The sequence below is a fragment of the Echinops telfairi genome, unplaced genomic scaffold (assembly GCF_000313985.2).
Source record: "Echinops telfairi isolate 266 unplaced genomic scaffold, ASM31398v2 ScPeMD7_7424;HRSCAF=8462, whole genome shotgun sequence".
Lineage (NCBI taxonomy): Eukaryota > Metazoa > Chordata > Mammalia > Afrosoricida > Tenrecidae > Echinops > Echinops telfairi.
In genome coordinates, this window is record NW_022111324.1 from 51,978,175 (window position 1) to 51,996,769 (window position 18,595).

The 18,595-nt window shown below is 60.5% G+C and overlaps 1 protein-coding gene across 3 annotated transcripts in view; it reads left to right on the forward strand.

Annotated features, from left to right (window-relative positions):
* Positions 1-18,595, forward strand: part of IKBKE (inhibitor of nuclear factor kappa B kinase subunit epsilon) — a 27,153-nt gene that overhangs the window by 3,098 nt on the left and 5,460 nt on the right. For 2 of the 3 annotated variants that reach the window (XM_045298021.1, XM_045298022.1), the window contains 15 exons: positions 319-459; positions 1,044-1,173; positions 1,712-1,893; positions 2,877-3,037; positions 4,486-4,596; positions 5,024-5,203; positions 6,060-6,256; positions 6,999-7,063; positions 7,143-7,234; positions 7,388-7,474; positions 11,358-11,433; positions 11,629-11,741; positions 13,786-13,862; positions 17,148-17,187; positions 17,716-17,817. In XM_045298021.1, the coding sequence (XP_045153956.1) occupies positions 319-459; positions 1,044-1,173; positions 1,712-1,893; positions 2,877-3,037; positions 4,486-4,596; positions 5,024-5,203; positions 6,060-6,256; positions 6,999-7,063; positions 7,143-7,234; positions 7,388-7,474; positions 11,358-11,433; positions 11,629-11,741; positions 13,786-13,862; positions 17,148-17,187; positions 17,716-17,817 (1,754 nt within the window). Of the gene's footprint in view, positions 1-318; positions 460-1,043; positions 1,174-1,711; positions 1,894-2,876; positions 3,038-4,485; positions 4,597-5,023; positions 5,204-6,059; positions 6,257-6,998; positions 7,064-7,142; positions 7,235-7,387; positions 7,475-11,357; positions 11,434-11,628; positions 11,742-13,785; positions 13,863-17,147; positions 17,188-17,715; positions 17,818-18,595 lie in introns of those variants that run through there. The other variant, XM_045298023.1, reaches the window with a different exon arrangement.

The following is an 18,595-nucleotide window of genomic DNA, read 5'->3' on the forward strand; positions in this document are numbered from 1 at the left end:
CCAGGCCTTTCTTCCGAGGAACCTCACAGCAGACTAGGACCTCAGCACCCAGGTGGGCTGCCCGTCTATGCTAGCTAGGAGCTCCAACGTCTTACTAGAAAGCATCGGCACCACCGGTCATCACCTGCACAATGCCTGGCGTGCTGGACCCTAGTGGGAGAAGGAGCCTCATGCTCTCGAAGGGGGAGGCTCCGGCCCCTCCCAGGATGCTCTCTGGCTTGGAGCTGGCTGGAGAGGCTGAACGGGGACTTGGGAGCTGAGGGCGGAGCCCCAGGACAGGAGTGGGCCTTGCTATCATCCCCCCCTCCGGCTGTGCAGAAATCTGGGGAGCTGGTTGCTGTGAAGGTCTTCAATAATGTCAGCTACCTGCGGCCCCGCGAGGTGCAGGTGAGGGAGTTTGAGGTCCTGCGGAAGCTGAAGCACCAGAATATTGTCAAGCTCTTCGCGGTGGAGGAGACGGTGGGTCCAGGGAATGGCCAGAGGCAGACAGTCTTGGGTTTGACCCCCGACCCTGGGAGAGGTGGGTTGCATGCTCATCAGAGGTCAGCTGGGGCAAACCTCCTGTACCCCAAACCCGCTACTGTCAACCCGTTCTGGCTCCCGTGTGTCCGAGTAGAGGTGTGCTCCGTGGGGTTCCCAATGGCAGGGGTTTTTGTTGTTGTTGTTGTTTTGTTTTTCCAAAAGTAGTAGATTACCAGGCCTTTCTTCCAAGGCCCCGCGGGGTAGATTAGAACCGTCAACCTTGTAGTGAGCAGCTAAGTGTGTTGACTATTTGCATGACCGGGGTGTCAGGGGGTGATTCTAGGAGAAGTCAAGAATGCCAGAGGTTAGGGCAGTGCCTGGGGCAAGGGGCTTCATCAGAGAGGGTGGTGCTGGTTCTGGAACATTCTGTGAGACAAGGAGGCCAGACCAGAAGCTGGGGCACAGGCAACCAGGGGCTTTCAGCTCCAGCCGGGCCACTGCCTCTGGGAAAAGCCGGGTTCCCCAAGCCCGGGACAAATAAAGTGGCGGCCTCCCCTTATCCCTCCGCCCACCTGCTGCAGGGGGGCAGCCGGCAGAAGGTGCTAGTGATGGAGTACTGCCCCGGCGGGAGCCTGCTGAGCGTGCTGGAACGGCCGGAAAACGCCTTCGGACTACCGGAAGATGAGTTCCTGGTGGTGCTACGCTGCGTGGGTGAGCTCGGCCTTCCTGGAACCCGTGTCCACACAGGGGAGCGCCTGCGACCTCTGCACGCCCTCCATTCCCCAGCTGACAGGACTTGGTCCAGGGGCCTTGGTGCCCCGGGTAAAGAGCTCCGGCTTAGGAGGCCCGCTGCTGGCCCTGCTAAATGTGACTCCTCACTTTAGGATGGTTCCTTTTATGTTAAGAGAAGTTTTCCTCCTAAAAAAGAGGAGTTTCAAAATCTTAAAATGGAGTTTTAAGTTTAAAAAACAAACAACCAAACAAAAACCCCTCGCTTACAAAGAGAGGGACTGTGAGAATGGGGACCTTCCCCACCACGCCGGACCCTTCCCTCTGCATTCGAAGGCACATGCTCTCAATCCTGACCTCCGTTTGTTGGGCCCAAATGGAACCTGACACCCGGTGTCCTGTGCCCCGTCAGCCCGCGGGTCTCCCTGTCTGTCTGGACCTGAGGACAGAGGCCTGCCCACAAAGCGTCCCTCAGATGCAGGCCCAGCCCCTGCCACCAACGACCCTGCTCTGTCCGCAGTGGCCGGCATGAACCACCTGAGGGAGCAAGGCGTGGTGCACCGCGACATCAAGCCCGGGAACATCATGCGCCTGGTGGGGGCCGAGGGCCAGAGCGTCTACAAGCTGACTGATTTCGGGGCTGCCCGGGAGCTGGATGACGATGAGAAGTTTGTCTCCGTCTACGGGACCGAGGAGTACCTGGTGAGAGGACTGGTGACGACCGAGCCCCGAGCAGAGGGCACCCCGCACCCCGGGACTCCTCAGAGCCCCCTCTGAGAGTCCCGGCCCATCCTCCTGCTTCTGATGGGGTTATCTCTCACCCCAGCTCTCCAACCAGAGCAAGCCATCTGTTTGCTAGGCCTGACGAGGAAGTGCCGTCCGTGTCTTGGACGGACACCCACCCAGGCTCAGAGGCTACTGGTCACCATTTCCCTGGGACACAGCAGGGCCGGCAGGTGGGAGGGTCGGGAAGCAGCAGCTAGGACTCCTTCATCCTTTGTGGATGTTAACCGTGAGCGGTTAATTCTGAAAGGGGAGATAAAACCCCACCCAAACCACTGCCATTGAGTGGACTCGAACCCAGTGACCTCAGCTTTTTGAGGCTGTAAATCTTTACAAGAGCAGACAGCCTCATCTTCTTTGCTCAGGGAGGCTGGTGGGTTTGAACCGACGACCTTGCAGCTAGCAGCTCCATGCTCACCCGAGAGCATTCGACAACTAACCCAGAGGTTGGTGGTTTGAAGCCACCTGGTGATGAGCTGCTGCTGCTTCTGTCATGTTTTAAAACCTCTCGATTCCAACTAAGAACAGCCCGATAGGACAGAGTAGAACTGCCCCTGTGGGTTTCCGAGGCGGAAACTCTTCATGGGAGTAGCAAACTCATCTCTTTCCGTGGATTCAAACCGCTGACCTTGTGGTTAGCAGCCAACAGGTAACCCACTCTGCCGCCAAAGCTCTCCGAAGGATTATAGCCTAGGAAACCCTCTGGAGCAGTTCTTCTCTGTAACGCCGGGGGGCGCCCTGAGCCAGAATCCCCTGGACCTTGCTCACCACACACTGGGCGGCAGGCTGTTTCTGAGCAGATGGCGGCTGCGGAGATGGTTGGGAATGACTCTGAGAAAGGGGACGAGGTGAGTGGGTGCCTCCCCTGGCCCTCCACGTCTTGCCTGCTTCTGTCTCCTCAGCACCCCGACATGTATGAGCGAGCAGTCCTGCGCAAGCCCCAGCAGAAGGCCTTTGGGGTGACGGTGGATCTCTGGAGCATTGGGGTGACCCTGTACCATGCCGCCACTGGAAACCTTCCCTTCATCCCCTTCGGTGGGCCGAGGCGCAACAAGGAGATCATGTACGGTGGGCATAGCCTGTGTCTTCTGGTGGGCACACACCGGACTCCTCTCCCAAGGGTCCCTGCCGGGTCCCTGCTGGGTCCCCGCAAATTCGTCTCACTTCCTCCTCCAAATCAACCAAGCTCACTGCCGCGGAGCCCTGGCTGACTCCTGGCCACCCCGCTGTGGGTGTCTGTCCCAGACCCACAGCTCTTGGTGGGAGTTGAAAGCCCAGTCTTTCTCCCTCGGAGCCCCAGGAGGCTTTGAACTGCCAACCATGGGGATCACAGCGCAACACATAACCATTGCACAGCCAGGCCTCCTAGACACCCTTCCTCTGACTCTCCCCCAAACTCCAAGGTTCTCTGGTCTGACCTGCAGCCCTCCACCTCTTCCCAGGCTCCATTCAGTCCTTTATTAATTGGTACACCAGGCAGGTAGCAAAGCCCGGGCCTTGACCCGGTGGGAGACAGATCTGACCCTTGTTGCCAATCACAAGAGGCCACTAACCACGAACCCACCAGCGGCTCCCTGGGGGAAAGATGGGGCTTCCTGTCCCATGAAGATACTCAGTCTCAAGGACCCCCAGGGGCAGGCCTCCTCTGTCCTGTAGAGTCACTGTGAATGGAGATCCACTCCCTGGCGGTGAGTTTGGTTGTGGTTTATGCCAACCAGTGCTTCTCGATGACATGCCCTGCCTTGCTGCTCCCCACAGCTCGACCCAGGCTGAAATGTGACTTGCCCAAAGGCACAGAAAACAGCTCTGATGACCCCAGGTGCCCCGCTGTCTGAGACAATAATAGAAGTTGCTGGAGATGTTTCTAGAGATTTCAGATGGATTAGCAGGAAGGTCACTGTGCTCACATCAGCTCAGGGTGCGGCATGCCGGGTGACCCTGTGCGGTGGTTAGATACTGTCGAGTGGGTTCTGGCTCATGGCAACCCAGGACATGCACAGCGGAACACGCACACAACAGAACACAGGCCCCTCCAATCACGTCTGAGCCTGTTGTTGCAGCCACTCTATCGGTGCGTCTGGTTGAGGGTCCGCCTCTTTTCTGTGGACCCTGTTTCAGGTCTGAGGAAAGGGGAAAGAGGTTGGCCTGGACAGGGAGGCTGGGTTCTGAAGGGGTGAGGACCCCCGGGGCAGGCTGAGCAGGGGCAGCGTGATGAAGCAGGCAGGGTGTGGGGGGTGTGGGGATGGGGCAGAGGCAATGGGCCCGGAGCAGGTCTGCCTGTCCAGAGCAGAGAGTTTTGAGGGGGGCGGGGGGTGCCCCAGGACAAGGCATTCTCCAGGGTTGACAGCCAGAACTCTCCGATTCCTTTCTTCCAGGATGCCTCCTGGTAGCTGGGGTCTTTGAACGAGCCTTTGAACAGGAGGGCTGAGCCCTGTTGGCTGAGGCTGTCACATACCCCCCCCCCCAATATGAGGCTACTGCAGACCCAACCTGGTCTCACCCTCTGCTTAGGTACCGGATCACCACGGAGAAGCCAGCCGGGGCCATTGCGGGCACACAGAGGCGGGAGAACGGCCCCCTGGAGTGGAGCTACACCCTGCCCACCACCTGCCAGCTGTCACTGTGAGTGGGGTGCCAGGGGTGGGCAGACATACACCCCAGTCTGCGGTATCACCTCTGCTGGGAGCCACGGCCCTGCCTGCCTGTGGGCCCCACATGCAGCACGCTCAGTCACTCTGCTCTGCCCAGTTTCCCTTTGGGGTACATTCTTCCAGCGTCCCCCTGACACCCCCATCCCCTTGGTCCTGCCTCCTGGGACATTCTTATGGATCGCGCTCTAAGGAAGGTCACTGGGTGCCCTTGAAGACTGACTGCACGCTGGCTCAGTCCCTTGGGAGAGAGGCTGGGGCCGGCTGCCATAAAGTTACACTGCCCTCTGTCCACGGGGCCGCCCTGAGTCAGGATCTGCTCAGTGGGTGGGGGGGGGGGGGTTGGTTTAGACTGACACCAGGAGAGCCAGCCTGACCCTCTGCGTGTCCTGGGAGCACAGGGGCCTGCAGAGCCGGCTGGTGCCCATCCTGGCCAGCATCCTGGAGGCCGAGCAGGCCAAGTGCTGGGGTTTCGACCAGTTCTTTGCGGAGACCAGTGACATCCTGCAGCGTGTCGTTGTCCACGTCTTCTCGCTGCCCCAGGCGGTCCTGCACCACGTCTTCATCCACGCCCACAACACGTACGTGCGTGGGGACCAGGAGAGCCCGCTCTCCGTGTGTGTATGGGGGGTGGGGGTGCGGAGGGGTGTCCCAGCAGAAGGCCACATCTACGCCAGCACCTTACAAAGCACGTTCTGGGGCCAATCGGTGACAAACGCCTGCGGGTACTAGCCCAGTACATTGGAAAGCTACCGGTCCCACAGTGACAGCTGCACAGGCTTCCTGATGGCCGAGCAGCCTCCCCCGCCCTTGACTGTGCTAAGGGGCATGACGAGCTCCCTGGGGAGGCAGGGACAGGCGGGCGAGGCATCTTCCAAACCCGCGTGTTCACAGGGCCCTCTTTCCCTGGGGCATTTGGTAGGGCTCGGTGAGGTTTAGCAGAGTGCTGCGGCCATGGTGGCATAACAGCGACCAGCTGCAGGGTCAGCAGTTCGAGACCACCAGCCGCTCCGAGAGAGAAAAAACTGGCTTTTCTACTCTCATACAGCGAGGGCTTGGAATCCCCACAGGGCGGAGGTGGGTTGGGATTGCTCTGGCAGGAGGTAGCGGAGTCCTGGGGGCACAGTGGTTAGTGGTGGGCTGCCAGCCACAGGATGAAGCTCACGGCGCCCGTGCAGGCTGGCCTCTCTGCCCTGTCTTGCAGGGTGGCGGCTGTGAGTCAGTACTGACCCATGGCAGGGCGGTTGGTGCTTTGGGTTTGGGTGGGGAGGCTGGGCATGGAGACCCTGGGCCAGGCTCTGTTCTGCCCTGCCTTATCCACCGCCCTGCCCTTCACCCCAGTTCCTATCCCCTCCATAGGTGTTTGAGGCACTGAATCCTGCCTGCTGGGCGGCCCCTGACATGTCCTGTCTCCCCCCACCCCTGTCGTGTGTCCAGGATCGCCATTTTCCTGGAGGCCGTGTACGAGCAGACCAGCGTGGCCCCCCGGCACCAGGAGTTCCTCTTTGAGGGCCACCTCTGTGCCCTTGAACCCAGCCTCCCGGCCCAGCACATCACCCACACAACCGCAAGCAGCCCCCTGACCCTGTTCAGCATGGCCAGCGAGACCCCCAAGGGGCTGGCCTTCAGGGACCGTGAGTAGGGGCGTCCTGGCCGGGTCTCCTCTCCTCCTCCTCTTCCGCCTCGGGAGGCCGCCCTGGGGGGCTTGGCTCTCTTGGTGGGGCTTGGATCCCACAGCAGCAGTCGCAGCGCAGGTGTGACTCTCACACAGCACCCTGGAGCTCGGGCAAGCGCAGGGAGTGTGTGCTGTGGGGAGCAGGCACCCAGGCGCCCGCAGAGGGAGGGAGGGGGGTGGTCAGCCATCCGTAGCTTCCTTCTCAGACAAGTTATAGCAAAATCATCACACCTTATCTGGCTGATGCCCACCCAAGCCTCATCCTTGGGGCCTGGTGCGGGAAGGGCATGGGTGTGCTCGCCCCTCTGGCAGCTGTGGAGGAGCTGGTAGCTTTCGTGGTCCCACACGGAACTGCAATCCCCAGGGTCAGCAGTTTGAAACCACCAGCTGCTCCCCCAAACCCACAGGGCAGTCCTACCCTAACCTCGAGGGTTGCATGAGCCAGTAGTGCCTGACGGCAGGGACTAGGTGTGTGTTGCGTTTTTGATGGTCACTGAGATGGACCTTGGGAAGCAGGACAGAGGCAGCAGGACTGTCCCTGTCGCATGGGATGCCTCTGAGGCACAGGCCTGGAGAGACGTGGCAGGAGTGGGGGGTGGGGAGCTTGAGGTGGGAGGGTGAGGGGCAGGAAGGGTGACTGTGAGCTGCAGTGAGGACAGGCCGGTCCAGGCAGGCCTCTCAGACATGGTCTTTGTTTGCAGCTGCTCTGGACACCCCCAAGTTCGTCCCCAAAGTGGACCTGCAGGCAGATTACAACACCGCCAAGGTGAGGGGCGGCCAGGTGGCAGGGCAGGGGTCTGCAGAGGGGTGTGGGTGGTGCTGACCAGGCCCCCTGTGTGTTTCAGGGCGTGTTGGGCACCGGCTACCAGGTCCTGCGGCTCACACAGGCCCTGATGCACGGGCAGGAGATGATGCTGCGGGGGCTCCACTGGGTGGTGTAAGTGCCCTCCCAGTTGGCCAAGTGGAGGAGGCCGGGCAGAGGGTAACATGGGCACCCAGACCCCTGCTGAACATCCCTGGGGCCAGGGCCTCAGCGTGGAGCCCTGTCTGTGGGCAGCAGGGCAGCTCTGACTTGGCTTCCCTCATGTAGGGAGGTTCTCCAGGCCACATGTCGGCGGTCACTGGAGGTCACCAGGACGGCCCTTCTCTTCCTCAGCAGTAGCCTGGGCTCTGAGAGGTGCGTGTCCTGTCCACGGTATTGGGGGGCGGGGGTCCTATCCAGGGCAGGGGCGGGGTAAGTGCATGTCCCGTTCTGAGCAGGGGGGCCAGAGGTGTGTGTGCTGTCCAGGACTGGGGGGTAGTGCATGTCCTGTCCAGGGCAGTTAGGGGTGTTTGTGTGTGTGTGTGTGCGCATGTGCACACGTGTCCTGCCCCTCAGTCCTCCTCAGCGCCCCAGGACCTCTCAGCCCCCACACACTTCCCTCCATTTTCACCCCTCCTCTCCCTGCGGGTGACCTCGGGGGCACGGAGTGGATGGGGCGAGACTAGGGAGGAGGACAGCCAGCCGGGTGAGAAACGCAGGGGTAGGTCTCATGGGGGAGCCTTGGCCAGGGCCCCCCTTATCCTGTGGGGTGGGTGACAGTCACAGAGGCCCAGGGAAACTGGTGGGGGCCTGTCCCGACCTGGGGATGTATGTGGTGACAGGGAGCAGCGATTGTGCCAGCCTGCCCCACCATGTGTTTCTGGACACAGGGAGTTTCCGGGCATCAGGTTGACTCACTGAGGCCTTGCTGCTGCCAAATCCCAAGAGACACGTGACCAGAAGGGTAGAGAGGGGGTGGGAGGAGACAGGGTTGGAAGCCCTGTCAGAGCCAAGCCCCTTCCGGGGGTGACGTGAGAGGTTGCAGGGAACAGGACCGGCTAGCTTGTTTGCGGACTCTCCCACGATCACAGTGCAAGTCCAAGGACACACATGACGTCATCCCACACGGGATACGGCCACCCAAGAGCCTCTCCCAGCCTGTGAGGGCGGACGGATGGAGGTGGGCAAGGCAATCCCAGAGGGCTTCCTGGAAGAAAAAGGCCCTGGGTGGGAGGGGGAAGAGCAGAGGAAAGGGCTCTGGATTTGGGGCCATCGAGTGTCGGCAAAGTCTGCTGAAGCCTCGGTCACTGCAGAAAATATCCAGAGGGAAACTGGGGCTGACAGAGCGGTGGGGGACACCGTAGCGGCCCAGAGGCTCCAGGAGGTGAACCGCCTTTTGTCAGTGAGGGGCTCTGCCTCTGGCCCACGCGGTGTCAGGCCGACTGGGCTCCACCTGCGTCCCAGTGGCCAGGTTTCTGAAGTCGGGGAGATGGCCCAAGTGCCGCTCTTCCACTTTCCACGACTGCTCAGGCCTCCTCTGAGGGGTGGGTGTCTGCCGAGCTCAGGACTCAGGCGCGCGCCTGCTGTGAAGACCCCCACCGCCCCCCCTGCACGTGCCTGCTGCTCAATCTCATCCTTTCCGAGCCCCTCAGACCTGTGCCTTCCTCTGAGGTTTGAAGTGCCCGCTCTCCCTGCGGTGGACTCTGAGCGGCTTTGATGAACTGGGTTTCATGTTGAGAGAGGCCTGGCACACAGGGGCCCTCCAGTGCCAGCTGGTGGCTCACCTCCCCTTTCACCCGGCGCTTCTGCCTGGCTCAGGCTCCTTCCCCAACACACACACACACACACACACACACAAAGGTCCCTGTCTCCCCCTGGCAGCTGCTACCACCCAGAGGCCCCAAGTGGATGACCAAGACAGCTCCTGGTGTCCCAGAGGCTCCTGCACCCATCACCTCAGGAAGCGGGTGTCTCCATAGATGCCCTTGTTCTCCAGCCCCTGGGGGGAGGGCTTTTCCATGGGCCCATGTGATCCCCAGGGACCCTTGTTTAGGGACCAGGAGAAAAGGCATCTCCCATTCGTTTCAAAAAAGTTTCAAAAACCTCAAGGAACGGAGAAATAAAGTGACTGGTCCCCTGGGAGAGCCGGAGTGGTGGCCAGACTTGAACCCGTGCCGGCTGCCCCCCACCCCCACCCCCACACCCGTCCACTTCCTCCCACCTGCGCCATCAGCACTTCTGCCCACAGTTACATGGGGGCCACCTCCTGTTGTTAGTGGCCATTGTGTCCTCTCCTGCTCTCCTGCACCTCCGGTGCTGCCACCTCTACCCCCACCATGCAATCACTGACCTGTCTGGGCTCATTGTTGGGAGCAGGGCCTCTGTGCCCCGCATGGAGGGCTCCTGTCCTTCGAGCTGACCTCTGCTTGACCAACCACAAGCCCTTCTGCATGACAAGCCACTGCTACGTGCTACACCCTTTCCTTGGCCTTCGAGACTTAAAGCTAAGCCAAGCCGGCATCGTTTGTCTGCATGGAGCTTCTAAGACTTAGAATCTAAGTCATTCCTAATTCTGCTTTTGCTCACCTGCCCTTCTCCCTGCCCCTCCGTTCCCAAGCTAAGACATGCGGGACTCATTCCTTAATTGTGATGAAAAGACCCACCTCCACCCCCACTGCCACAGGCTCTATTCTGACTCCCAGCAGCCCTGCAGAGGGGGTGTAAGGCTGGAGGCTTACATGGGAGCAGCCACCCTCCTCTCTGTCTCCAGGAGCAGCTGGTGGGTCTGAGCCACCCACCCTGGGATGGGCAACCTGATGCCTAACCCACAGCCCACCAGGGCTTCTTGATTAAAAGGTGGTCTGGGCCGATGGCGGAACGTGAGAACTCCACAGAGGAGCAAAGCCAAGACATGTGAAAATGCCATCACGTACCACGCAGGATGACAGGGCTCACCAGCGTCTAGGCGTGTGTTGCTCCTCGGTTGACAGCGGTCAGTCCCGACTCCCATCACCACTGAGTGATCAGAACCAAACACTGCCCACCCGGCATCGTCCTTACAACCGTGGCTGTTTCTGCGCCTGGCTGCGACCGCCGTGTCCATCCATCTCAGGGAAGGCCTTCCTCGCCTTGGCTGCCCTCTGCCTTCCCAAGCCATGGCGTCCTTCTCCAGAAATCGGTCTCTCCTGATAAACAGGACCCAAGTATGTGGGAGGAAGTCTCACCATCCTTGGCTCTTAGGAGCCTGCTGGCTGCACTTCTTCTGCGCCAGGATAGCTCGCTTCTCTGGCAGTCCAGGGGATGGTCAGTATCTAGGGACGACGTCACGATTCACAGGCCTCCTCCTCCTCCGCACTCGGAGCTCAGCTGGTGAGCTGGTGAGCACGGGTGATGTGTCCCATCGCCGTGGCTGGGCCAGAGCAGCCACTCGTGAACCCTCAACACGACACCAACGCCGTGACTGGGCCAGAGCAGCCACTCGTGAACCCTCAACGCGCCACCCTTGCTCTGGAGTGTCCGAAGAGGTCCTGTGCGGTGGCCCTGCCGTCGGGGAGATCTTGATTGCTGCGGCCGGCGTTGGGCGCGACTGCGGGGCAGGATCCCCTGGTCGCTTCACTCTCTTCTCCGCGGGTCCTGATGCTGCTGCTTGTCTGAGTCGCAGGGTGTTGGTTTCCTTTACGTTGAGGTGTAATCCGCCCTGAAAGCTGGGGTCCTGGGCGGTCTTCCGTGTGCGCTTCAATCCCCTTCCCTCGCAGAGGCCGGCGGTGTCATCCGCCCATCCCAGGCCGGTCACGACTCTTCCTCCCAGCAGACAGCTGAGTCCTTCGGGATACGAACTGCCCTGTGTCCTCCCCAGGGTCCTTGGGAGAGGCAGTGTGTGCCCCACTCTTAGCCGAAAGGTTGGTGCTTCCAACCCAACCAGCACCACCCCGAAGAAAGGCGGGTGCTCTCACATGACGGTGGTCGAGACCACCCCGCTCGGTGACCCACGGAGTCCCCAGGAGACGAGTCGGCCACGTGTTGGGTTTGGGGTCGGTTGGTCGGTGTTATGTCATTCTAGACTCGTGGATTTCGTAGACCCCAGGCACTGAACTCTTTCTTCCCCCGCACACCCGTCTACTTCCTTCTGCCTGTGAAGAGGCACAGTCTCAGAGCCCCACAGCGGCACGCAGCGGCACGCGCGCGCGTTCTCCTACGGGTCACTGTGACCTGGAATGGACTGGGTGACACTGGGTTTGGTTTTTCCCGTCCCTTCAAGGGTCACCAGCATCCCGGGGAGGCCTGAGGGGCAGGAGCTGAACGCGGCCACGGAGCTGAGGGCCAGGCTGCGAACTGTGAGTGTGGCTGTGGGTGGGAGGCGTGCGGGTGTTGGGTGGGAGGATGCAGTGTGTGCCTTGGGGATATGATGGGGGAAGGACAGGGGGTGTGCGGGAGCTGGGGCGGGGGTCGGACAACCAGGTAGGTAGGCTGCCCGCCAGAGCCCCATGCTGAGGATCCCCCCCCTGGTGGGGAGGGGGCTGCCCCGACAGATGGCTGAGGTCCTCTCCAGATGTTCTCAGAACATCACAGAGACTCAGACGAGCCTACGGAACCTGAGCTCAGAGCTGGCGAAGAACCGGGATCAGGTACATGAGGACAGAAGGTCTGTGGGGCTCCCTTCCTTGTGGGGTTCGGGGGCGGGGAACACCCAACACCCAGTAGCCTTTTCCGGAACCGGATTGCTTTCTCCTGTGTCCATTCGAGGGTGCTGGGTCCAGGGGGGTTGGGGTTGGGGAGCAGGGATGCCCACAGGGAGCACACGCAGGCTCAGAGGGCGGGGCCTGCCCTCCCATGTGGGTTAGGACTCTGAGTGGGTGCCACGGTCCGGCCCCGTTCCCTTCTGAGCCCTTGGAGGTCGCTTCCCCCCTAAATAAGCACTTATTCCTCACAACAACTGCAGCGCTGCTGTCAGGCCTGCCGTACCCGCTTTCTCCGTGGGGACACCCCGCAGGGAGGTTGATGCACCCCGCGTCACAGCCAGCAGTGACAAGGACAGGGAGGGCTTCCGGCCACACCGACCCTCCCCAAACCCCGTACCCCGGGCAGATTCATACAGGCTGAGGGAAGTGGGTGCTAAGTGCTTACAGAGTTTATTGGGCGGGGGAGGAGAGTTTTGGACACAGTGAGTGCTCGCTGCTCAGTAGACTGCTGTCAGGAGAGAGAATGCCTCTGAACCGTACCGTCAGACATGGAGAAAACCAGAGAAAAGCCCATCTTCCATTCTGATCAATCTAAACGTAGCCCCCTCCACTTCCCGGTCTGCGGTGTGGCTCCGAGTGACCGTCACAGAGCAGACCGCTGGGCTCCCTGGCCTGGTTCTGTCCAGAAGCTTGGGTGCCCAGCTGGAGGGCTCCAGTGCCTCCTGCCCTCAGCCCCCCAGACAGATCCATAGCGCGGTGTCCTCCGTTCGGAATTCACGAGGCGTTGAACGCTGCAACTTGCTCTGAGCTCTTCTGGCCCCAAAGCCTGACCAAGCGGTCTTGAGAGTCTCACAGACCACCTTGGGCCCTGGTGGTGTCCTGTCTGCCGAGGGGTGCCTGCCTGGCCCTGCCTCACCCTTATGACCACCAGCATGTATGAAAGGGGCTGCTCCTTCTCACTGAAGACCCCCTCTTGGGGAATGCTGGCCTCCGCCAGTGACTGGTCCCCCAGCATGTGCGGGAAGCAGGCGCGGAGGGCAGCGTCCCATTGTGGTGCACAAGGGGTGCCCTGGCTGGTTTTCAGAGTAGGTTTCCAGGCTTTCTTGCTGGTCTGCGTGAGTCTGGAAGCTCCGTGCATGACCCTCCGTGTGTGGAGACAGCGGTGGCATTCCCGTCCAGCAGCAGGTAGACAGAGGGGTGGTGGAGGCCCTTGAAGTTCTAGGTCTCACAGTTCGGGGGACTGTCCTCCCAGCCCCCTGCAGACGTGGCCTGCTTAATTCACATGCTGCCTCGGATGGCCAGGGCTGCCGTGTAGCGCACTGGACGGGGTGTGCACTGAGCGGCCTTTCAAAGTCTAGAAACTCTTGACCGCTGAGCGCAAGCCTGTTACAGAGAGCTGTGGCTCGTGGGCCTCTTCCACGCCCAGGTCCTTGGGGGTCAGGCTTTCTGGGCCAGCCGAGGAACACGCTCCGCTGGGCTGCGCCTTAGCTCCACAGAAGAACCCACACACCCAGCCAGCCCACGCCGCCCCATCTGGAAGGGAAACAGGAAGTAATACTAACCTTAAAGCGCAGGCTGAGAGGTCCTCGAGGGGTCACTTCCCCTTCCCTCCCATCACACGGGGACCCTGCCCTGGTTTCCATCCGGAATCGTGGCTTCATGGTGGTTCTAAGCAAAGACCGTCCATGCACCCTGTGGGCATTTGAAATTCCTTCCCTGTGCCCGCCATGGGGTGAACCCAGGAGGTGCCACTCGACCCCTGCAGGTGACCAGAAAATATAGTGCTCTTCACGCCCGCTGGCCCTCCCTGGTCACTCCCTGGATGACGCTGGACCCAGATGGTCCAGAGCTCCGAGGTCCGAGTTCCAGCCACAAGCGGCCTGGCCATGACAACTGCCAATCTCCTGACACCAGTCCTGCTGGGCTTCTTCTGCCCTTCCTAAAGGCACCGTGTGTGTGTGTGTGTGTGTGTGTGTGTGTGTGTGTGTGTGTGTCTCCTGCCCACAGCATCCAGCTGACTCAGAGCTGTTTGGACAAGATGAACCTCATCTACAAGCAGTTCAAGAAGTCCAGGATGAGGCCAGGTGAGTCCCAGGCAGAGCCCAGAACCTCACGCACACCCTCGGACTCCCTCTCTCTTCCTCGAGTCCAGTCCGTTCCTGCCAGGACTCCATCCAGTGTGGTGGTGGTGGTGGGTAGGGGGTGCACAGGTAACCTATATTCTAGTGCTCTGTGGAGGCCAGCGGGCAGCTGGTCTCGGTCAGGGTCAGAGTCAGGAAGCCCTTACCCCAAGGTCTGTTGCCTTGTGAGCAGCGTAGGTGACGTGGCTGGAGGTGCGGCAGCAGGCAGGGTGCTAGGGAAGTGCGGCCTTTGAGAGAGACCTCCCCACACACACACTTTGGGGGGCACTCTACAGTTTAGAAGGAGCCTGGGAGTGTCCTGGTTACTCGCTGGGCAGGAAGCCACATGGTCAGCAGTTGTAGACCACCGGCAGCTCCGAGGGAGAAAGACTGGGCTCTCTACCCCAGGCAACAGCGACCATCTCAGAAGCCAGCCGTCTCGGAAGCCCACGGGGTTTCTCGTTTGGGGCTGCAGGTTAGAGGGTGTCCCTACCCACTGTCTCTGCGCTAGCCTGGCTCTCCAGAGCAGAGGAAGCCTGAGGTAGGAAGCTTGGTGCCCCTGGGCCATGTAAGTTCCCTAGGTGATCTCCTGATGCTCACACAGCCCCTGTCTGTGGGCAGGCACCGGGACAGGGAGCCATTTGTCCCAGCCGACAGCCATACCCGTCCAGGAGTGAAAGGACGGCTCCAAACCCAAAATCCAAACTCCCTGCCATCGGGTGGATGCCGACGCATAGCTACCCAACAGGCCAGGGTAGGAGTGCCCCTGTGGGCTTCTTTACCAGAGCAGACAGCCAGGGGTCCTCCCTTAGGGAGGCCGGTGGGTGTGAACTGCTGACCTTGTGGTTTGCAGCCCAGCACTTAACCCACTCTGCCACCAGGGCTCCACGGGGAGATGAGAGAGGAAGACTGCTGTCCCTGGAAGCCCACGGGGCTTGGGGCTACGCAAGCATGATTCCTTCACAGCGATTTTAGGAGACATGGGTCTTTCTGCTGCTGGATGTGGATGGCAATGATGTTCCTCAGCTACACTCATTCACACACACACACACACACACACACACACTTACGCACACTCACAGGCGCGCATGCGCACTCACACGTGCACGCACGCACGCACACACATGGACGGACAACGGGACGTGGTCTGGGCCGTGTCTGCGTCTCCTGCTCATGGGCACTCTGGGCGCTGCCAACAGCTGCCTAGCCGGTCTGCTTGTGAAGACATGCGTGTGTCAGGGCAGGACCGTGCTTCCTGGGATTTGCAGCGGCCGATTCCCAAACACAGGTCGCCAGGCCGTGCTTCCAAGGCGCCTCTGGGTGGACTCGCCCCTGCAGCCTTTGTCAGCAGCTGAGACCCTCCCCGAGCACGCCGCTCAGGGACGGTCACCTTGTGCGTTTTCTAGAGGAGGAGACAAAGGCACAGGAAGGTGGAGTCGCTGGCACACCAAGGGCACACCTCTTTAGGTGTCCGTCTGGAATCTAAACCGAGGCCCCAGCTGCTTTCAGCCACCTCGGATCACCCCTCAGAGGGGCTCCTGGCAGATTCAACAGCACCGCACACGAGTCTGGGCTGCTAACCGGCGTGGTTTCTGTAGTTGTTGTTCAGTGCCGTAGCGCCCGTGCACAGTAGAGCGGAACACCGCCCGGCCGGCCCGGCCTCTCCACGGTTCCCATGTCTGAGCCCACGGTTCCGATGTCTGAGCCCACGGTTCCGATGTCTGAGCCCATGGTTGCAGCCACGCTAGCCGCCCAGCCCCCTGAGGGCCTTCCCCTTTCTTGCCCCTCCTCTTCACTGAGCATGACGTCCTTCTCCAGGGACCGGTCTCTCCTGACCATGTGTCCAAAGTCTCCCCATCCTTGCCGCTAAGGAGCCCTCTGGCCCTGCTTCTTCCAGGACAGATGTTTGCCCTTTTAGCAGTCCATGGTACTTTCAGTAGTCTTCTCCAGAACCACACTTCAAACACTTTGATTCTTCCTTGGCCTTCTTTGTTCAGTGTCCCGTGTTCACACGCGTGTGCAAACCCCCTGTGGGCAGCATTGAAAGCAGTCTCAAGCCTGCTCAGCATCACAGAGGCCTGTGTGTGTCGGAATGAGACTGCCCCGCAGGGTTTTCATGGCTGGTTTTTCAGAAGATCACCAGGCCTTTCTTCCGAGGCGTCTCTGGGTGGAATCAAACCTGCGACTTTTGTTAGAAACCAAAAAGTCTGATTTATACCACCCGGGAACTGCAGTCCCCTGCTGATGAGAGGCAGGGCTGGGCCAGATCTCTTGGGCTTTACAAGTGCTCTCAGCGGGGCCGGGCCAGCACCAAGAGCCCAGGAGGGAGCTGCTCTGTTTAGCGAGAGGGGAGAGGCTATTGCTGTAAGCTTCTTGTATCCTTTCATTTCTGTCCGGGCTGCCATGCTTTCCAAGCCCACGAGGGGGCAGCATCTCCCTAGAGCAGTGAGCGGTCATGCAATACCCCCACCCACCCCCACCCACCCAAAAAACCCACCTCACTGCCTGGGTCCGTTCTGACTCACTGCTACCCTGTTGGACAGGATAGAGCTGCTCCGGTGGGTTTCCGAGACCATCACTTTGTAGGGGAGTGGAAAGTCCTGTCTTTCTCCGGTAGGAGGCAGCCACAGCGGAGAAAACTCCTGCCTTCATTCTCAGCTGACGTGGCTGAGCCACGGAAAGGGTGGAAGGGGCTGGCTGGCCTACCTAGCTCCCTGCTGCACATACCCCCACCCCGCACAGGCTGTAGACGTCAGTCCCCCCAGGAGGGATGGCAACTGACCAAGCGTCCTTCAAGGGATGCCTGCTTCTTCTCCATTTCCCACCGGAAGTCTTCTCTGACTCCCCCCTCCCCCTCCTACACACACACCTGCACTAAAAGTCCGCCTTCTCTGAGCCCCCAGCAATTGCTGCCAGTCCTCAGGCCTCTCCCTCAGAGCCATGCAGTTACCTGGGCGATGATCTCACTCCTCTGGCCGTTGGGTCAAGCAAACAGGTAACCCGATGGCTTCAGGTCGGCCTCTGGCATCCAACCAGATGCTCCTCAGAAAACCAGCCACTGCGGCCCGAGGGGGCACTACTCCACTCTCGGAAAGGAACCAGCCTCCACCTGGCTGCAAACCCCCCTGGAGCAGGAGCCAGGCTGGACTCCTCACCTGTGCCCAGTCCCCCGCCCCCGCCCCTTGTAGCACTCGGAATTGGGTCTTGTTGATTGACTAAGCAGCTCCATCCTTGTGTCCATCCATCCAGGGCTGGGCTACAACGAGGAGCAGATCCACAAGCTGGATAAGTGAGTGACCTGGGCAGGGACCTGGGGGCAGGGATGGGTGGGTGGCGGCGAGTTGGCTGCCGGGATAACTGCCTGTGGGGCAGGTGGGGGTGTGGGGGTGGGAGTATACAGCTGCGTGGAAGGGCCACAGCTCGGAGGTGTAACTGGGGTGACTGCTGGCATGAGCAGGAGGACTTCCTTCCACCAGTGACCACTTCTCAGGCCCTGCCCCTGCCCCTGCCACACCCTACTCCTACTTCCGCTGGACACTTATCTTTCAGGGGCCCGCTGTTAGCCTGTGCGCCCCACCAGCAGCTGCCTCCACACACACCTTCCATAACCCGCCTCCCACACACACCACTCCCCTTCTCTCCCTCTGCTTCCTGCCACCCGGGCCTCCTCCTGCAGCCTCTCTGGCTGCCATGATTCCCGGGTGTGAACCCCGCCTCCTCCTTCCGGGAGTCGGGGACGTGGTGAGGATGGAGGCCTGGCTCAGGCCTGGTGTCTCTGGCTGCTCCTCTCTGTGCCTCAGTTCCTCTGTCTTTTCAGGTTGAATTTTAGCCATTTAGCCAAACGGCTCCTGCAGGTGTTTCAGGAGGAGTGTGTGCAGAGGTACCAGGTGGCCCTGGACACGCACGGCAAGCGCTTGAGGTAAGTGTCCAGCCGTCCGCCCTCCCAGACCTCAGGGCCTCAGCCAGTCCTTACAGAGCCCCGAGGAGGGGGCGATGAAACAGGGAAGGTGAGATACGGTGGTTGCAGGGAGTGGGCAGTCTGCTGGGTGGTGAGCTCCCTGGACCCCACAATGTCTACCCCATGGCTTAGATGTGATCACCCCGTTTCCCAGACGAAGAAACTCAGGCTTTGGGGCTAGGTCTCCTCCTGCATGGTACACAGCAAGGGAGTAGCAGACCCAGGTCTCCAGTCTGTCTGATGTGACCATCTGGAATATGCTGCCTGGTCCGGCTAGTTATACTGGGACCCCCTTCTTTGGGGAAGGAACCAAGGCCCCTCTGACACACTGACGTATGGGCTTCTTGGGGCACATGGAACAAGGGCCCTGGCAGTGCTGTCAGGTGAGCGTTGGGCTGCTAACCACAAGACCAATGGTTCAAATCCACCAGTTGATCTTTGAGGACAAGATGAGGCGGTGTGCTCCTATAAAAAATCACAGCCTCCAAAGCCCTGTCCAGGGCTGCTGTGAGTCTGACTCGGCTCAATGGCGGTGGGTTCAAGTTTAAGGGGACAGGGAAAGGGGCCCTGGTGGCTCGATGGGTTAAGTACGCTGCTCCGTGGGAGAAAGGTGTTGCCTAAAACTTTACGCGCTCAGAAACCAAGGACGAGTGCTGCTGGACCCGACAGGGTTGCTGTGCATCAGACAGTGGGTTTGGGGGAGCTGAACAGGGCGGGGCAACAGGCCTTAAGCAGAACC